The 20000-nt window shown below is 44.1% G+C and overlaps 1 protein-coding gene and 1 long non-coding RNA gene across 9 annotated transcripts in view; one reads left to right on the top strand and one right to left on the bottom strand.

Moving 5' to 3' along the window:
* The window catches only part of LOC147027032 (uncharacterized), a 215886-nt gene that overhangs the window by 82268 nt on the left and 113618 nt on the right, over positions 1-20000 (bottom strand). The gene's annotated exons all lie outside the window — the stretch shown is intronic.
* The window catches only part of DYNC2H1 (dynein cytoplasmic 2 heavy chain 1), a 326677-nt gene that overhangs the window by 224624 nt on the left and 82053 nt on the right, over positions 1-20000 (top strand). For 7 of the 8 annotated variants that reach the window (XR_015058641.1, XM_085883078.1, XM_085883083.1 and 4 more), the window contains exons 68-76: positions 3466-3629; positions 4184-4303; positions 4901-5035; positions 5446-5589; positions 6185-6274; positions 7344-7409; positions 7890-7940; positions 8303-8380; positions 17709-17840. Coding sequence is in view for 7 of the 8 variants with exons in the window: in XM_085883078.1 (XP_085739204.1) it covers positions 3466-3629; positions 4184-4303; positions 4901-5035; positions 5446-5589; positions 6185-6274; positions 7344-7409; positions 7890-7940; positions 8303-8380; positions 17709-17840 (980 nt within the window). In the remaining variant the exon portion in view is untranslated. The remainder of the gene's footprint in view (positions 1-3465; positions 3630-4183; positions 4304-4900; positions 5036-5445; positions 5590-6184; positions 6275-7343; positions 7410-7889; positions 7941-8302; positions 8381-17708; positions 17841-20000) is intronic. The other variant, XM_085883082.1, reaches the window with a different exon arrangement.

Genomic DNA, 20000 nt, shown 5'->3' with positions numbered 1-20000 from the left:
TAATATATAGTAAAGGATACAGTAAAGATTTGATGCCATGTAATATATCGTCAAGGATATAGTAAAGATTTGATACCATGTGATATTTAGTTATGTTAAGGATATAGTTCAGATTTTATATCATGCAATATATAGTGAAGTAAAGGATATAGTAATAATTTGACATCATGTGATGTGTCCTTTAGTGAAGGATACAGTAAAGATTTGATGCCATGTGATATGTGGTAAAGTAAAGGATACAGTTATGGTTTGACATCATGTGATATATTGGTAAGTAAAGGATACAGGAACGAATTTATATCCTGTGATTATATAGTAAAGTAAAGGATTTATGGTAAATATTTAATACCATGTGATGTACCTTGAAACCCAACAAACAAACAGACATTTGCTGATTCGACATCCATGGACTCCGCATATTCGTGGTTCATAAAATGTGACCTGCTTCACACATTCGTGGTTTTTGCGTGCACAAAAACCATCCCCCACCAGTCGTGCGCATAACACTTCTAAAACCATCTCCTTCCAACCATGAATAAAGCAGCTGTACATGTGCATATACAGTGCCTATACAAAGTCTCCACCCCCTTCAAATTTTTCACCTTTTGTTGCCTTATACCCTGGAATAAAATTTCATGAAATCAGACTTTTTCCACCTTTATTTACACATCCTAACCCACAACTTCCAAGTGAAAAATAAATTCTACAAATTTCAGAAAATTATTTTAAAATACAAAACTAGAATATCCTCGTTGGATTCCCTCACAATCAAAATAAAGACCAATTTCTGCACCATAATCCCAATAAGGAAGCCAGACGCAGCCAGACGCACACAGATGCGCGCGCACAGACGCGCGCGCACAGACGCGCGCGCACAGACGCGCGCGCACAGACGCGCGCGCACAGACGCGCGCGCACAGACGCGCGCGCACAGACGCGCGCGCACAGACGCGCGCGCACAGACGCGCGCGCACAGACGCGCGCGCACAGACGCGCGCGCGCACAGACGCGCGCGCACAGACGCGCGCGCACAGACGCGCGCACAGACGCGCGCACAGACGCGCGCACAGACGCGCGCACAGACGCGCGCACAGACGCGCGCACAGACGCGCGCACAGACGCGCGCACAGACGCGCGCACAGACGCGCGCACAGACGCGCGCACAGACGCGCACGCGCACAGACGCGCACAGACGCGCACAGACGCGCACGCGCACAGACGCGCGCGTACAGACGTGCGCGCACAGGCGCGCGCGCACAGATACACACAGACACACACAGGCACACACAGGAACACACAGACACACACAGACAGACAGACAGACACAGACAGACAGACAGACAGGCAGGCAGACAGACAGACAGACAGACATACAGACAGACAGACACACAGACAGACACACAGACAGACAGACACACAGACAGACACACAGACAGACACACAGACAGACAGACATACAGACAGACACACAGACAGACAGACACACAGACAGACAGACAGACAGACAGACACACAGACAGACAGACACACAGACAGACAGACACACAGACAGACAGACACACAGACAGACAGACACACAGACAGACAGACACACAGACAGACAGACACACAGACAGACAGACACACAGACAGACAGACACACAGACACAGACAGACACACAGACACAGACAGACACACAGACACAGACAGACACACAGACACAGACAGACACACAGGCACAGACAGACACAGACAGACAGACACACAGACAGACAGACACACAGACAGACAGACACACAGACAGACAGACACACAGACAGACAGACACACAGACAGACAGACACACAGACAGACAGACACACAGACAGACAGACACACAGACACAGACAGGCACACAGACACAGACAGACACACAGACACAGACAGACACACAGACACAGACAGACACACAGACACACAGACACAGACAGACACACAGACAGACAGACAGACACACACAGACAGACAGACAGACACAGACAGACAGACAGACAGACACAGACAGACAGACAGACAGACAGACAGACAGACAGACAGACAGACACACAGACAGACAGACAGACAGACACACACAGACAGACAGACAGACACAGACAGACAGACAGACAGACACACACAGACAGACAGACAGACACACAGACAGACAGACAGACAGACAGACAGACAGACACACACAGACAGACAGACACACACAGACAGACAGACACACACAGACAGACACACAGACACACTCACAGACACACACACAACAAACAAACAGATATATTATATACTGGTAAGTACTTACAAAAGCTATTTTATTTGAAGTTATAACCTTAACTTATAGGCAATTAACTGGACTGATTTCCCAACTGCCCGGATCATCAGCTGGGCACCGTTTTTAATCGAGGTTTAGATCCTTTTTTCTGGCTCTCAGTGATTCACTAACAGTGTACCACGACTCCTCTGGTGGAGATAAAGAACACATTCATGGAGAGCAGCAGCCCTTATAATGTCGGAAAGTGCTAAATGTGTGATAACCAAGCTAATACACCGACTTTGGGCCGCGTTGGGCCAATGTCAGCTCCGACTTTTGGCCAATGTGATTTTGGCCGGTGTGCCAACATCGGCCCACCATTGACTGGTGAAGTCATCACTTTTACAAGTTGTGGTAAACTTAGGCACGACGTTGGCAAATCGACGTCGTTTTTACAACCAATTGCTTTGACTTTCACAACAGCTTTTACAAACGTTTACGTCATCCAGCTGTAATCTGTACATTTTGTCAATAAACAAGGATTTATTAATTTTAGTATTTAGAACTTGAGATTTCATCATGAATAACTATTGTTTTATTGTGTAATTATTTCCCAGTTTTTGCTGTTATTAAATCCTGCAGAGGCAGTTTTTAACAATGAATCGATGAGTGGCTCACAGAAGGTTTATAACACCTTCCTCATCCCAAACTCAGAAGAAACCCAACGACCTCTCAAATATTGTCCAATACTATGTCTACCAACTACACACAAACTCTTGACAGGCTTCATCACAGAAATGATGTACCACCACCTGATGTAATTGGTATTTCAATAAATGTCTCTTTTATTTGAAATGAGGAAATTTTTTGTCTGTACAAGGGGGTAGGGGGGTCTTTACGGATGCAGTACCCAGAGTCATAGGGTGTCTTAATTCGGCCTTCTTCCATGTGTCCTAACGTGGGTGAGAATGTTCATAAAATTTCTCAAAACATTTTTATTGAGATTTTGGCCTCTCACCCAGGCGTAGCATGGGTACATCGCTTGTGTGATATTATAGTGAAGATTTGATGTTTTGATTTAATATCTCAAAAAAAATAATAGTCATGTATCTGTATTCCATAAGTCTTTCTTCTTTTGGATTCTTCTTTAACTTGGGCCATTTTAATCTTATGTTTGTTTCACATTCTACATTTTACCCCCTTCATGCAGGTCCTCACTACACAGTACAGCTTGGGGATAAATTTGTGGATTATCATGAAGACTTCCGACTCTTCTTAGCCACCAGGAACCCCAGTCCCAAACTCTCACCCACTGAAGCATCACTTGTTACAGCAGTTAACTTCACCACCACTCGTTCTGGGCTGTGTAATCAGGTAGCCACACCATCACCCTCAATGAGCAATCTTGTTATTATTTTTCCACTGCTGTGCTAAGCATGAGCTTCCTCATAGAACAACAGTCTTTCCCATTCTAATTTATGAGCAACTTATACAGTGTTTCTCTGGCTTCCGAAAGAAATACACGCGATAATGGAAAGGTCAGATGTAAGAAAAAAGCTGTTTGGCTCATCATGCTTAAGTCACCCATACTCATGTAATGTAGTTGCAATTATGCAATCAACCTTTTGTTCTAATAAGATTGTGATGAGCCAAATAATATTCTGCATTTCAGTTTCCTGAAATCACCATGCAGCCGATTCAATGCATGTATAGGTCTGGACGCACGGGTGTGTTGAGAGACTTGAGATCGGAATGCTGTTCAAACCAAAGAAATGCATTCCTGATGCCAAGCAAATTGGAAAGAGAAGGTTCTGTCTGGAGCCTCCAAAATTATAACATCCACAGCATCATGAAATCATCACAAAATTATGACATCCATAACATCCACAGCATGTCTTATGCTTGCTGTGCTTCTTGGCCCATCTCAGCTCTTAGCTCTGGCTCTTCTGCATGAGTGCCCTGAGATAGAGAAGCGACGCACAGACCTACTCCAGCAAGAAGAAACAAACAAGGTGAAACTGGCATCTCTGGAGGAGTCTTTGCTTCAGGTAAAATCCTTGAAAGATGTACCTTCCTCATTACTCTTAAGAGTTTTACGAGCCCTGTCAAATTTTCATCCTCACCAATTACTTCCCTTGGTAATTATTCTCCTTTAACCCTGAAGTAATTGTGCATTTCTGACTGCAATTGATGCCAAGTCTGACTACTACAATGTCTTCTAACTATTTATTTAATGCCCCTAATTATTCCCACCTTGTGTTGTTGCCCAGGGGAGATTTCTGTCCCAAGTCTCATAGACCAGTTGGCCTGGTCTGGCGTTTAACTGAGAGCAGCAGGAATTTGTAATTTGGACAGGGCGATGGCGATAACTCACCGACTATTTGCAAAAGACACCGTGGGATATTTAACATTCACCAGATAATGCTCGCACAGGGAAAACCCAGTTTAACACCCATCTGAGGGATGGTATACTTTATGATGCAACACCCTGCCTATGAAGCACCAATTTGACTGTTCGTAAGTCGGGTTGGGAATCAAAGCCAGACTAGACAGCTCGGCGGTAAGTGCCATACCTCTGCACTATCCCGTTGGACCCGTTAGCCGTTCATCACGAAGTGCTTATCAAGAATCTGTCCATCTTGCAGAAATTGGCAACTGCTCGGGGTAACATCCTGGAAGATCAAGAGCTCATCGAGTCTCTGAATCAAACGAAAAGCAGCAGCAAGTCTGTGGAACAGGCCCTCACTGAGGCAGCCCACCTGAAGGCGACTCTTCAGCAGGTGTGAAATGAAATAAATGTCACTGTGTCATGCAATTACTCAGAGGATGGTTTGAAATTGCAAACGTTCACTGCCCAGAGTAAAATATTTCAGGACCAGGGAGCTATGACGTAATCCTCAGGCTGTGGATGTATTTGTCATAAAATATTGATGTGCTATTCCCACTATATGTTGGAAGATTTAAATGCAACTCTCACAGCAAGCAAACGTTTCCTTTCAGTCATGGTCCCCTTTCCTGCCCATAGTTTCCTTCTCTTTCCCAATTGTCAAACAGGACCTTTGTTGTTTCTCATATTCACGGCATCAATTCCTATCATGCAGCCATATTTGTTGTACCAAAGTGAAAATGTGGCTTTTTATAGGTTTTCAGAGCAAATAATAACACCCAGGCCATTGCTCCTGAACCTTAGGAGCGAGATACTTACCTGCCATTGGCAGACAGCAGCAGTACCCTCTTCTTCCTCATCTCCGATCTCCCAAAATTGAATCCAGTGTACCGCTTCAACCTCGCTGCATTCCTACACCTCTTCCAACGTGCACTCAGGATAACATGTGTGAGTTGCACGCAACATTTCGGAAGGCTTTTGGAAGGCACATTCATTCATCCATTCATTCGTTCATCATTCATTTTGTCCACGCATTGCATCATACACGATAATGCTTTACCTTTACTGTACACCAGTCTTCAAGTTAATTATCATATTAATTGTAATTAAATTCATCATACAAGCTGTCATTGTACAAACTGTGGAGGCAGTAATTTATGTATTTACAACATAAGTAATGACGTATTACCAGACTTCTGTTCATGGGATTACTTCTGAGGGGTGTGGGGGAGGGGCTGAGGGGTGTTCAATCATTTAAATTGGGTCATTCATTCTGGTAACACTATAGTCACCAGAGGTCTTATATTGTATTTAAAGTCTTCATTGCATTGCTCTGACGTTCCACAATTTAGTGGTAAAAGGATGCTGTCCTGGACTTGCCTGAATAAACCCATTTAATTTCATGCTTCCGCATTCTCTGTTCAACGAATGTAGTGAATACTGGTTAATTTTATGAATTATCATAAGTTTTATATTTGAGCAAGTTACTGCTTGTACGCACTTGGAAACATCATTGCATGCGATGTTCTTTTACTTGGTGCAGGTGCAGGAGAAAACAGAAAACCGCATTTCTGTTCTTAAATCAACCCTTCTCAACCTGGTTTATGAGCACGTTGCTCGTGCACTCTTCAAGGTGATGACAATGATTATAGCAGTTCCAATTTTTTTTTATATTTTATTTTATTATCATTATTGCTCTTACCAAAGAACCCATCCGTAACTCCCTCACTTTTATGATTTATTTCTTGTCACTCTGGCATCCACTGGGTGGTGCTATACAATGCACAATTACATAGAGAGAATTGGTAAACAGCTATAAACTGCCATGCTGGTGTGTCACATGCAGGGTGATTCATCAACGTGTGTGCCGTCCCTCGGATGGACGTGAAACTGGGCGTCCCGTCTGCCCGCATTAGTTGGTAAAAGTTAAAGATCCCATGGTGTCCTTCACGAAGAGTAGGCGAGCTATCGCCAGCACCCTGAACAAATTCCAAATTGCTGCCCAACATACTGCTCAATGGCAATGGCAAATCATCCATCCATCCATTGGGACCATACTCTGTGCAGAGCATTGGTGTTGCTTTAGCAGACTCCTTGGCAATTGGGCACAATCCTGGGCGGGTCGCCACTCCGAGGCAGGATACCAGCAAGCTGGCACTCATTTTGCCAACCTCGGAAGGATGACAGGCAGAGTTAACCCCAGCTGCTATTACTTCAACAGCCGAGTGGGATTTGAACTCAGGATCCTTGGATCCCAAGCCCACCACCCAAACCGTTAAGCCAACACCAGGCATGAATAGAGAGAATTGGGGATCTCCCCAATGACAAACCACCCAGTATAATCCTTACCAATAAATTTATTCAACAGTACTGACGCCCTGTAACAGAGTATGGTACATAATCAGAAGAATACAGTGCAATGGACAACGTTTCATTAAGATTTATATTTAAATTTTGCATTGATTTGAATGGTTGCTTCAAAAACTTGGAAACACAGGTAAGCTTTCTTGTTGTTTTATTGGATGGTGAAATACCTTGCCCTTCCTTCCTTTTTTCTGTTTGATTTGTGCTAAGTTAGGTAGTTTTGGTTGATAGAATAATAAGTAATTGTGCTATTTTTACTTTAATTGAGCAGCTTACCTCATACAAGCATTGGTAAGAAGATTTTTCCAGCCAGATTCTATCCGCCTCTTGTGTTCTAGGAAGACCGATTGACATTTGCTCTGCACCTAGCACATGGGATGCGACCAGAAGACTTTATGGAAAATGTACGTATCACACCAGCACAGCATGATCATGCCTGGTGTTGGCTTAATGATTAGGGTGGTGGGTGGGCTTGGGATCCTGGGATCCTAAGTTCAAATCCCACTCAGCTGTTGAAGTAATACCAGATGGGGTTGAGTCAGCCTGTCTTCCTTCTGAGGTTGGCAAAATGAGTGCCAGCTTGCTGGTATCCTGCGTTGGCGTAGCGACCTGTCCAGGATTGTGCCTAATAGCTAAGGAGACTGCTTCAGCAGCACCAACGCTCTGCACAGAGTATGGTCCCAATGGAATGGAATGGAACTGCATGAGCAGTGAAGAATATAAGGTTGCAGGTGAAGCCACTTAGTCTGTAGCCTGTCCGTTCTAAAAAACAGTCAGAATGGTGGATGGAGTTGAATTTGTACCAAAATTCCAGGCACTCTTGCCAATTGCTGCCTTATGCGTTTGTTCTTCATATGTTTGCCTCCTGGCGATGCCGTGTGCAGGAGTGGGATTTCTTTTGCGGCCTGCTTTTCAGCGACACGCCTCACAGATTGGTGAGTTGGCATTTCTGAAATACCCGAAGGGAAGTTTATATTTTCATGTTCGTTGGTAGTCAGGGTAACTCTTTCACATCGTCCTACTCCTTGTCATGCCAGTTTTTAAAAACAATATCCAAGCATCAATACAGAAACACTTCATGAGAGATTCTATAAAGTATACAGTAGTTCATTTTTACAATCAGTTTTGCCCTTTAAAGTTTTTGGAAGTAGAGACCAAAAATGACCGTGCATATATGTTTCTTTTCATGAAATGCATTGCAGGAATATTCCCTCTTGTACAATAGCCTCTGATGTAATGGGGGTCATTAATGTCACATACATCAAATTGTAACATTATTAACAAAACTTCCTGCCAGGATTCACCAAGGTCCTTGGGGCAGGAAATGCCGACATGGCTCGATGCAGAACGTGCAGGACATCTTGCTCAGTTGTTGGTGAGATTCCAATTCTAAACTTTATTTTGTACACCATCCTTCATAGTTATGTCGATCACAATTCAAGCCGTGCTCACAATGCTCATCAATTCATATCATCCTTCTCTGACATTATAATGTTTTTGTGCTGCCTTGTAATAGTTGCTATTGATTTTAGTAGTGATTGATTGTTATACGTAATGCTTAAATGCAAGGAAAGACTGAATCAGAGGGCTTTAATCTATGGCACCATGACAGAGCTGGGAACAGCATTTTATGAATTATCTGTTAGTTTGGGTCGGCCTGTTTTTATTTCTCATCTGAGCACAAAGCTCATGATATTGTGATCTCGCATTCAAATCTCTTATGCAGTATCTCTTTGATCTCTATCAGATCTCTTTGTTGATTTGTCCATTGTTTATTAATGTGCCTGGAATTTATGGAAAAGTACAATGATCTGAAAACTTTATCTATACAAGAGAGGTGTGTGTGTGTGTGTGTGTGTGTGTGTGTGTGTGTGTGTGTGTGTGTGTGTGTGTGTGTGTGTGTGTGTGTGTGTGTGTGTGTGTGTGTGTGTGTGTGTGTGTGTGTGTGTGTGTGTGTGTGTGTGTGTGTGTGTGTTTTGACCATCTTTCTCAGAGATGGCCAAACGGATCTTCTTCAAACTTTGAGATGTTCATCAGTGAACCTCCAGGGAGGGTTTTAGGTGAAACAAACTTTGAAAATCAAAAAGTTTTAGTTTTTTTATTTTTGGTAGGGGAGGAGGGGGGTGGTGGGGGTTAATCGCTCCATAGTGCCTCAGCCTTTTTAACTTTGTGAAAGGCAATATTAAATGATCCCCGACCCCATTCCATATTGGTTGTAGGGAAGTGTTTTAGGCCTCCACACAAAAAACAGAAAAATACAAAATTTGCTTTCTTCAAAATACCAACAGAATTAAACGGCACCGGGCAACGCATGAAATAATCCAAATATCAGTTCCTCATCAGAATGTGAAATAATGGTATAAATCAGGGGTTAATCGTGACCAGTGAGAGCCTGCACTTGATTTGGACTTAAAAACACAGCCAAAAATAGTGTTAGTTCCCCAGTGGTTTGTTTCAGATTACAAAATTAAATGAGAGAATGCATCTGTTACAAGTGATAATGCACCCACTGCTTGTTTATTGAGCACTTGTAGGGGCTACTAGGTGCTGCCTGGTTGGGTGAGCTTTTTCCAGCGGTGGTTTCAGAACATGTTGGACAGTGAAAAGCTATGGAGTTAGTGCCCTCATGGTGGTTACGTTTTTCCTGTGGCTTGGCAGCAGCACTGACTGAACCCACATCCCAATACAGTAATCGCTCAAATATCACGAGAAACCTATTGTATTCCAATTTCGTTATCATGGTATTTCATTTTGACCAATCGCGATTTTTGAGCTGAGATGAGTCATCATTTGCGTCCAGTGCTTGAACGATTACCTCCCATTATGAGCCTTGTGATGTTTCTCATGCACCGTTTTTAATGAGGCCAAACGTAAAGTGATGGACAGAGTTAGTTGTGCCAAAAGGCAGAGAAAGGTTATGACATTGGGTGAAAAGATCAAGTTGTGAGATCGGTTGGCCCAAGGAGAAAATGCAGCATCTGTATGGGCTGTCATGACGGGGTCAATAATTTCAGGTAGAACCTTCCCCATTTGTACTCTTCCTCATGCCTAAACCTTCATTTTCCTTCAAACCGCATTCCCAAACCTTCATTATCCTTCAAGCGTCATTATCAAACACTCATTCTCCAACTCCATATTTGAACCTCATTCCCAAACCTTCATTATCTAACTCCGTAATCGACCTCATTCCCAAACCTTAATTTTCCAACTCCGTATTTGAACGTCATTCTCAAACCTTCATTATCGAACTCCATATTCGAACCTCATTCCCAAACCTCCACTTTCCAACTCTGTAATCGCACCTCATTCCCAAACCTTCATTTTCCAACTTAATTGAACCTCATTCCCAAACCTTCACTTTTCAACTCCGTATTTGAACCTCATTCCCAAACCTTCATTTTCCAACTCTGGATTTAAACCTCATTCTCAAACCTTCATTATCCAACTCCGTATTTGAAGCTCATTCCCAACCTTCATTTTCCAACTCCGTATTAATCAAACTTCATTCCCAAACCCTCAATTTCCGACACCCGGACTCGATTCTCCGTTCTAATGCTTCATTCTCAAACGCACATTCTTAACCATGGCTCATCAAACAAATCGGGGTGCTAAAGCAGATTTTCAACGCTGATGAGACGGGATTATTCTGGAAGCGGATGCCGTACCTCACAGCTTCCTGTCCAAGCAGGGAAGATCGGCATTCAAGGTAAGGTGGTTAAGGATCGTGTTGCTCTTCTCCATTGTGGAAATGCTGCAGGTGACTTCATCGTAAAACTCATGTTACTTTTCCAATCGCCTTCCCCGCTCTCCCTTCCCTACTCCCCTTTCCCCCGCTCACCGCTCCCCACTCGCCCTTCCCTGCTCACCGCTCACCCTTCACCTATTCCAACCTCCTCCTCTAACAGCATCATCCTGAGCTAAGTCTTATGGTTTCTATTTATTGGAGAGCACAGTGCAAGTACGTAATGTTCTTACCCTCAACCACCTCACTGTTTTGTATTAAATAAAAATGGTAAAAGTCATGTGTTTTTGTCTAATTTAAATTGCATTTATTGTATTTACATGTTTATTTCAATGTTAACATGCTACACACACACACACACACACACACACACACACACACACACACACACACACACACACACACACACACACACACACACATATTGTTACGAATTTCGGTCTGCACGGCATGCGATCAGCCACGTAACTCAAATCGCGACCGCGTCGCCCACCGGAATGGACAATTCAGTCGTGACCCTCCGTGGAACTACCGCCAGGAGCTAGTCACGGGTGAGTCTTTCGACCACACCACAATCGTGCCAATCGGCCACCCGCGCAGGATAGGGTTGTTCGCCAAACTCGATCTACCTAAGTACCTGCGCGGGTAGTTAACCGGGCGATTGTACCTCGCCGCTGGCCGGCCTAGGACACAAACCGCTTAAGCGGTCCGTTCCATGCTTCAGTGATAACCGAGTGGTGTTATCGCCGGCCCCGACGGACGTGATTATTTACCGGGTGCTTACACCCTTCTACAAATTCCTTCCATGATGCAAGATGGAACTTTCAAACAAAGGAAAGGACGCAACGAAATGGGGAACAGTTCGACAAGTACATTTATTGAAACCACACGTATGCAGGCAAAGCAATGAATAACAGACATTTTAAATGACTGTTGTATTAAATAAATGACTCACGCCGTGCAGACCGAAATTCGTAACAATACATATATATATATATATATATATATATATATATATATATATATATATATATATATATATATATATATATATATATATATATATATATATATATATATATCATGTTAACATTGAAATAAACATGTAAATACAATAAATGCAATTTAAATTAAACAAAATCACATGACTTTTACCATTTTTATTTAATACAAACCACACGTATGCAGGCAAAGCAATGAATAACAGTCATGCACGTATGTACAGCACACAAACAGAAATGCAAAGAAAGAATTGCTACCGACTAAAGCAATGTACATACATGCACAGTCACTTAGGCAGTTCTAACTTGTTGGACACGGCGCCACAGCATGCATACAAAAACCCAAAGAAATAAGTGGAAGAGAAAGGACTTCCCTTTTTCTGGCCGGTGAGTCCCTCTTCCACGACCGTCAGCGTGGTCGTGCCTGGCCCCGACCTCTCTCGCGGCCGGGGAACCCTCTCCGGCACACCTCGTCCGGACGCGCAGGTCCACCACACAACCGGCGCTGCCGCATCTCCCGTCCGTGCCACGGTTTGACAGGCCGCTCGCCAAGCCGCGAGCGCAGGACCTCTTCCACCAACAAGACAAGACCCCTTCCACCGACAAGACAATCAGCGCCAAGAAGAAGACGACGACCAGCCCAGAAGCTCAAAAAACCAGAAGAACACAGGAACTCCCGAAGACAAGGAGACAGCAAGACTACTCAAGGTCCGTGCTGTCCGCCTTTTTTAGCACGGGGCTCCGCCCTTTGCTCCGCCTCTTTTTCGGCCCCGCCTCCCTTCGAGCTTCTTGGAGAAGCCTCTCGAAGGGGGGCGTGCCCTCTTGCTCTGCCTCCACCCTCCCGTGCGGGGGCTGGGGGAGTCAGTTTTGGATCAGGGCCAGGGAATTATTCCCCCAAAAAGGGGCCCCTACCTTTTCTCACCTTTGACCCCCGGCTCGGATCGCACTTCCACCACACCGAGCGCGGAAAATTTAGGCTGGAGAAACAGGCGGGAAAAGTCTGTGCAGGCTCTGCAAGAGCTTTTATTCTGGCAATCCTGCGCGCGTTCTTGGACGGTTTTTACCGCGAAAATCGTCGCCGCGTGGTCCGTGGAGGACGGCGTTCGTAAACACGGAGAGTGGCGAAGATGGTGGTGGTTGTTGTGGTGAGGGTTTGAGCGTGGTTGGTTCGTGGTTGTAGTTGGTGGCGATGGTTGGCGTTGTGGTTAAGGTGGTTGTGTGTTGTAGTTGTTTGGGGGCATTGTTGGTGGTGGCGATTTGGTTGTTGGGGGATGATTGGTCCAAAATAATGATAGAGAAAAGAAAAACGGCTATCTCAAAGGATCGCAGACCTGTGAACACGGACATTCCCTCTAAACAACTGTTGGGAAATCTAACTACACAATTACTTATCTTCATAACTGATCTAAGGACCCTTTATGGTGTATTGCGAATTTCCACAGCCGTAACAGTATATATATATATATATATATATATATATATATATATATATATATATATATATATATATATATATATATATATACTTTTTTAACGTGTTTATTTCAGTTGCAATGTGTTTATTTCTGGCTGTCATCGATCTTCCTTTTATATTTTCTTGAATTCCAGGAACAGAACACCTCCCCTCCCCCCTTCCTTTTGGTCCTTGGTTTCCACTATCGCGGTTTTAAATATCGCGACATTTTCCAGGAACCTAAGCCCCAGGCAATTGGATGGTTTCCTGTATGCACTTTACACTGTCCTTAAAATGGACGTCTAAGTCAACATGTGGCAGCGTTAAACCTTGCCCAGACTCTGAAGTACCTACGCCCAAAATTTGGGGCCTCCACGTGCTCCAGTTTGGCCATGAAAGAATAACATACAAACACTTGAAAATATTTATTAGATATCATCACACTTTGCTTATTGACCTTATAAGCATGGGGGAATCTGAAAAGATGAGAACTTATTGATTGTTTCTGCCAATTGGAGGTGAGAGATGTAATAGGGCTTTCAGTCGGACAGCATGGTGCGGACATGGCCGCCGGAGCAGGAATGAACCCCAGGGAAATACTAAGTGTAGGGCCCCCTTCAAAAAAATTTTTTATTTAAAAACAACCAATATGGTTCCGTGTTTTCATAATCGGAAAAACATGCCGTTGTTTAAGGGATATTTGGATGCTGTTCACTTATTCCGACATACAGATTCATTGAAGCCATTTCATCCAGATGGGGTGTCGCCAACACTACTGTGCTCATTTACATCATTACCACGATTGTCATCATGCAACTTGTTCCCACAGTAGTTTATTTCACTTGGGAGGGTGTCACTGACCATGCCAGTGAATCGCCTTGAGTGGCTTGGAGGGAGATACAAAATATAGTTGCCCCTGGTGTTTTATCATTACAAACAATCATTATATGAAACAAAAAATTTAAGGAATAATTACGGGGCCCTATTTGGTATGGGGTAGTTACCCCACCTACCCCTCTCCCCCTCTCAGCACCTCTGGGTGCAGAGGTACCACATTTACCCTTGATCTCTTTTACAAGTACTTAAATCTCAGCCCGAATACAAACTGTCGGATCAGTACTTTGCAGACAGGATACTATAATTTAGTATGCCATCCCTTGGCTGAATGTGAAGCTGGGTATCCCATCTTCCAGCATTAGTGAGTTGACCGTTAAAGATCCCAGTGCCCTTCAGGAAGAGTAGGCGAGTTGTTGCCAGCACCGTGAACAAATTCCAATCTTAAGTTGGTGAGAAGCAGCCATCTTAAAACCCTGGAGGGACGAATGAGTTTGAAGAGACTGAGGAAGTTTGTTCCACAGACCAGAGAGCAGATGATTTGAGGTGAACAGTGAGCCTGGATTTTGGGAGTTTCACCAGAAGTTGGTTACTAGCAGACTGCATGCATCCTGCAAAAACCTGGGAGAGACAGAGCAAGGAAAGGTCAAAGGGTGCAAGACCAGAAAGGAGGCTGTTGAAGGCAGAGAGGCCACTGATCTGTCTTCAATGCGAGAGTATCTGGCCCAAAGACTCAGCTTCGCTGTGGGAAATTTTGAGGGCATTTTTTTTCATGCCATCAAGAAGGGCACTGTGTGATGGAGGGAAAAGGGGTGAGCAGTACCCAATCAAGCTGTGGACGAAGCAGCACTAAATCAAGCTGTAAGTTGATAAAACCAAGCTGCAAGTTTGTTCAGATTAGCTAAAGAATGACTGCATGACCTAAGAGGCCCAGTCAGCAGCTTGCTTTGGAGGCCAACTGAGATATGTCATTTGCCCAAGGAAGATCATGGCTGATGGTGAAGTCCAAACATTTGAGTGACAGAACCTCTTCAAGAGGTTTGTTAAGGAAAAAGGTAGATGGGGGAGGGTTTACCAATTGGTCCATTTGGAGAGACAAAGACAGAATGAGAGTGTGAGTTTTGTCAAGGTTGAAAGACATATTCCAAGTGCTAGACGACCTCATGATTCTGTCAAGGTTTGCAGAGATGAAAGAGGCTTTTATCTGCCTATCTGAAGGAAGAGGAGATATGCTATGATGGAGCGTTCCCAAAGGCAGTTCTGTGCCCAATCTTGTTCGTCATCTACAAGGTAGCCTGAAAGTCGCTTTAACCGTCCCCATTAAAGCGTTTGTTTTTAAACTCTTTTACTTTCCAGGCTTTATTGTGTAATATTGTACCTAAAAAAATTAATCAGTCATTGTATCTGCATCAATGTTGCCACATAAAACGGCATATACCACACTGGGGAGGGCACAAGGGAATGGAGGGAGGGAGGAATGTGTGAGAATTTTAGCAGGGTTAAAGTGACTTTCAGGCCACCCTGTATTCAGAGAACTTCTTCAATACTCTGAAAAAACAACCTCTTTTCCTTTCTGCATACAACTCCACATTGTGTCGTACAGTATCCCATCCCTTAGCAAGGCAGATAGTAGGTTCCTCCCTCTGCTGATCTGAAAATTATTTGATACTCCTCTGATAAATGGAATATGTGTTTCAATCATGGAAAACATCAATCTCCCCCTATCGCTCCAGAGGATCATCAAATTAACCCACCCATCTATTTTCTTGGTCTTCTACTGGAAGAGGTTCAGTTTCTTGAATGTATAAGCCTCATGATCAACTATGACCTATTTTCGGCTGACCACAAAACAATGCTTGCCTTAAAAGCCAGCCACAGACCTGGTAACCTCCATCAATCCAAGTCTTTCCATGGAAATTCAGAGTTACTTACAGTTTACAAGGCTTCTATCCATAGCTCAATGGAGTACTGCACTCCGCTATGGGCAAGCACCGCTGCATCACACCCGTTTCTCCTGGATTATGTGGAATATAAAGTCCTCGGAATTATTGGAAGCTCTCATGTTGAGGCCGAAGCACAAGGTCTGTTGCTTTCACATCACAGGCAGGTCAGTGGTCTCTTTGTCTTCTATGGCCTGTTCTCCAATATTACTCTCTCAGTCCTCTAACCCTCCCTATATACTACAGGATGCATGTATGCATTCTTCCAGTTATGCTCTTTTGGATGAACTTCCAAAATCCAGGCTGACTATGCCTCTTCACTCTTATTCCTTGTTTCTCCCATCTATGGAACCACATTTTAGAGGCTGTCCTGTCTCGCTCTTCCATCTAGGGCTTCAAAGAAACAGTACTTTGCTATCTCTTGTCATCCCCAATTCTGTCCCATGATCTTTATTATCCTATTAACCTCTCCGAACCCAACAATCATATGTACAAGTTTCAGTGTTTCCTCCCCTCCTCTGTTTTCCCTTTTCCTGTTCATTCATTCTCTTTATGTTTGTCCCACTGTCAGTTCGATACCTTGCTCTTCCATGAGCCTCTTCTGGAAAAAAAACAAAAACAATGAGAGGAGGTGACTTTGGATGCTGGAGGCAGAGAGTTTGCAGAGCAAGGCAGTGTGCCAGACTGCGTGTAAAATGATCATGATATATCCATCAAAACGGCCCTCATCTCATGTCTGAGATTGAGGATCTCCTATTTTGTGAGGAGCAGAAGCAGCATATCCAGATTGAAGTGACCAGGTGTGAATATGAAGTGATGATCTGAGATCAGGTGGATGGAGGAAAGGAAGGATGTTGTGTGAGCTGTGATGATGGATACCATCATTTTGTTCTCATCACTCTGCTATATTCTAAAGTCGAAACAATAGCGAACAATGACAAAACATGTCACACCCACTCGCTGCATGGGCAGTCTTTCTTTGCTTATTAAATCAGTGCATGGTCAAATCGAGTAACAAATAGCATGCCAGAACTATCACATATCAGTTGTGTTGATGAACACACATGCAGCTGCTTTCATTTAATGGCAAATGGTTTAATTTTAACACATGATTCAAATAAGGCTGTGTGAAAATGCCTACTAGCTCCCAAGAGAAACCTTGTGAGGAGGTGATTAATGTATTCCTCAATATATTTTAATGGCTTTAATCACAGCTTAAGGTGTTTTAGATCTATGTCGTGATTTTCTTCCAGATTTACAGGATATGAAGTGGACAATTGGTGGTATAAATTATGCAAGCAAAAGGTCCTATTCTTTACTGGGAAGTCAAACCCTTTTTTTTCCTCTTTGGTAAGATTGGTAGCCAATGTAATATTTGGAAGGAAAAGCATGGTTTAGTATTTTTAGTTCGATGTAACTTTAGCAATGATTTTGCAATAAATCATGTTGTGCCAAATTGAAATTACTTGAGGAATGACCCTGGTATAGAATATTTAAGTACATGCGTAACTACAACCAGATATGAGAAATAATAAAGGAAACGTCATCGCAACTTGTTCTAAAAATGATATCACCTCTGAAATGGGATGCAACAACCACACACAGTGATGTGCAGCGAGGTAGAGCTTAAGATTCTGATTACTGTCAAACTAATTTCATGTCAGTTTGACTAAACGTGCCTTCAAATCATTCATCTGTGGACTAACTCTCGCTTTCTCTTCCATGATCCCCAGGCCACTTTCCCGAGGCTGAAGTCACGGCTACAGGTGACAGAACCAGCTCTATGGTGCACGTCCACAGGACAGTCGGCTAACACTGGAATATTGCCGCCCACTGTCTCCCACACTCTGACACATTTTCAGCAGGTAAAGGCAAATGAAGTTACATCCAAAAACTGTGCTGCCACATAAATATTGAATTTGCTGTGTATTAATCGCTGTAAAACTACCTTGGGTTCCCACCAGACTCATCGGAATCGCAGGCCGTCGCACACGAACAACTTTGTGACGTGACAGGTCGCTAATGGACTGCGAACGCCAATAACTCGACCACATGACTTAGGGTCCTCCATCGAATCCCGTTTCCTTAAAAGTTTACCTGAATGGGGTTTTATTTTTTTGTACAGCAGGGAATAGCAAGGAATTTGTAGTTTGAGGCAAAAGACAACAACTTACAAAAGCGGACACAGAGCAGGATTATCCTGACTATATCTTCAATAATCTTACTTAATCTAGGACAGGCGCCATCACACACGCACACACATACACATACCCGAGGAAGGTTAGATAGCCAAGAAAGAGAGAAAGGTGAGGATGAGCACCCTCTAAATACCTTAGGGGAAGGTAGGTGGAAATATACTGGTGTCTATGGTGTGGGAGTGGAAGCTGCGATGTATGCAAGGTATGGGGTGCGGTGTCGTTCCAGAGGAAAATGTAATTGCGAATCAGTAACACGTTCTTCTTTGTGCGGCCACAGTAGAAGAGAGGAGAGAGGGGGAGAGAGAGAGGAGGAGAGAGAGAGGAGGAGAGAGAGAGGGGGAGAGAGAGAGGGAGAGAGAGAGAGAGAGAGAGAGAGAGAGAGAGAGAGAGAGAGAGAGAGAGAGAGAGAGAGAGAGAGAGAGAGAGAGAGAGAGAGAGAGAGAGAGAGAGAGAGAGAGAGAGAGAGAGAGAGAGAGAGAGAGAGAGAGAGAGAGAGAGAGAGAGAGAGAGAGAGAGAGAGAGAGAGAGAGAGAGAGAGAGAGAGAGAGAGAGAGAGAGAGAGAGAGAGAGAGAGAGAGAGAGAGAGAGAGAGAGAGAGAGAGAGAGAGAGAGAGAAGGGGAGAGAGAGAGAGAGAGAGAGAGAGAGAGAGAGAGAGAGAGAGAGAGAGAGAGAGAGAGAGAGAGAGAGAGAGAGAGAGAGAGAGAGAGAGAGAGAGAGAGAGAGAGAGAGAGAGAGAGAGAGAGAGAGAGAGAGAGAAGGGGAGAGAGAGAGAGAGAGAGGGAGAGAGAGAGAGAGAGAGAAGGGGGAGAGAGAGAGAGCGAGAAGGGGAGAGAGAGAGAGAGAGAGAGAGAGAGAGAGAGAGAGAGAGAGAGAGAGAGAGAGAGAGAGAGAGAAAAAAAAAAGAGAGAGAGAGAGTGAGAGAGAGAGAGAGAGAGAGAGAGAGAGAGAGAGAGAGAGAGAGAGAGAGAGAGAGAGAAGGGGAGAGAGAGAGAGAGAGAGAGGGGAGAGAGAGAGAGAGAGAGAGAGAAGGAGAGAGAGAGAGAGAGAGAAGGGGAGAGAGAGAGAGAGAGAGAGAGAGAGAGAGAGAGAGAGAGAGAGAGAGAGAGAGAGAGAGAGAGAGAGAGAGAAGGGGAGAGAGAGAGAGAGAGAGAGAGAGAGAGAGAGAGAGAGAGAGAGAGAGAGAGAGAGAGAGAGAGAGAAGGGGAGAGAGAGAGAGAGAGAGAGGGAGAGAGAGAGAGAGAGAGAGAGAGAGAGAGGGAGAGAGAGAGAGAGAGAGAGAGAGAGAGAGAGAGAGAGAGAGAGAGAGAGAGAGAGAGAGAGAGAGAGAGAGAGAGAGAGAGAGAGAGAGAGAGAGAGAGAGAGAGAGAGAGAGAGAGAGAGAGAGAGAGAGAGAGAGAGAGAGAGAGAGAGAGAGAGAGAGAGAGAGAGAGAGAGAGAGAGAGAGAGAGAGAGAGAGAGAGAGAGAGAGAGAGAGAGAGAGAGAGAGAGAGAGAGAGAGAGAGAGAGAGAGAGAGAGAGAGAGAGAGAGAGAGAGAGAGAGAGAGAGAGAGAGAGAGAGAGAGAGAGAGAGAGAGAGAGAGAGAGAGAGAGAGAGAATATCGAGAATATCGAGAATATCGAGAATATCGAGAATATCGAGAATATCGATGTGTGAGAAGGAAGATCTCTAACCTAACCATGTAAAGATCTGTAAATGTAAGTGTCTACCTCCGTGGGACGCTCTACCTGAGCGTTCCCACCTCGTGATATGGCGCATTATTTCCTCCTTATTTATTCGCCGGGGCTCGTGGCAACGTGCATTCTGCACTGGTCTGCTACTTTTGGCC

This window comes from Eptatretus burgeri, chromosome 5 (genome assembly GCF_056783735.1).
Source record: "Eptatretus burgeri isolate ZD-2024b chromosome 5, Ebu_testis_v1, whole genome shotgun sequence".
In the NCBI taxonomy this organism is placed as follows: Eukaryota; Metazoa; Chordata; class Myxini; order Myxiniformes; family Myxinidae; genus Eptatretus; species Eptatretus burgeri.
Note: the sequence above shows the minus strand (reverse complement) of the source record. Positions and strands in the feature narration are given on the sequence as shown.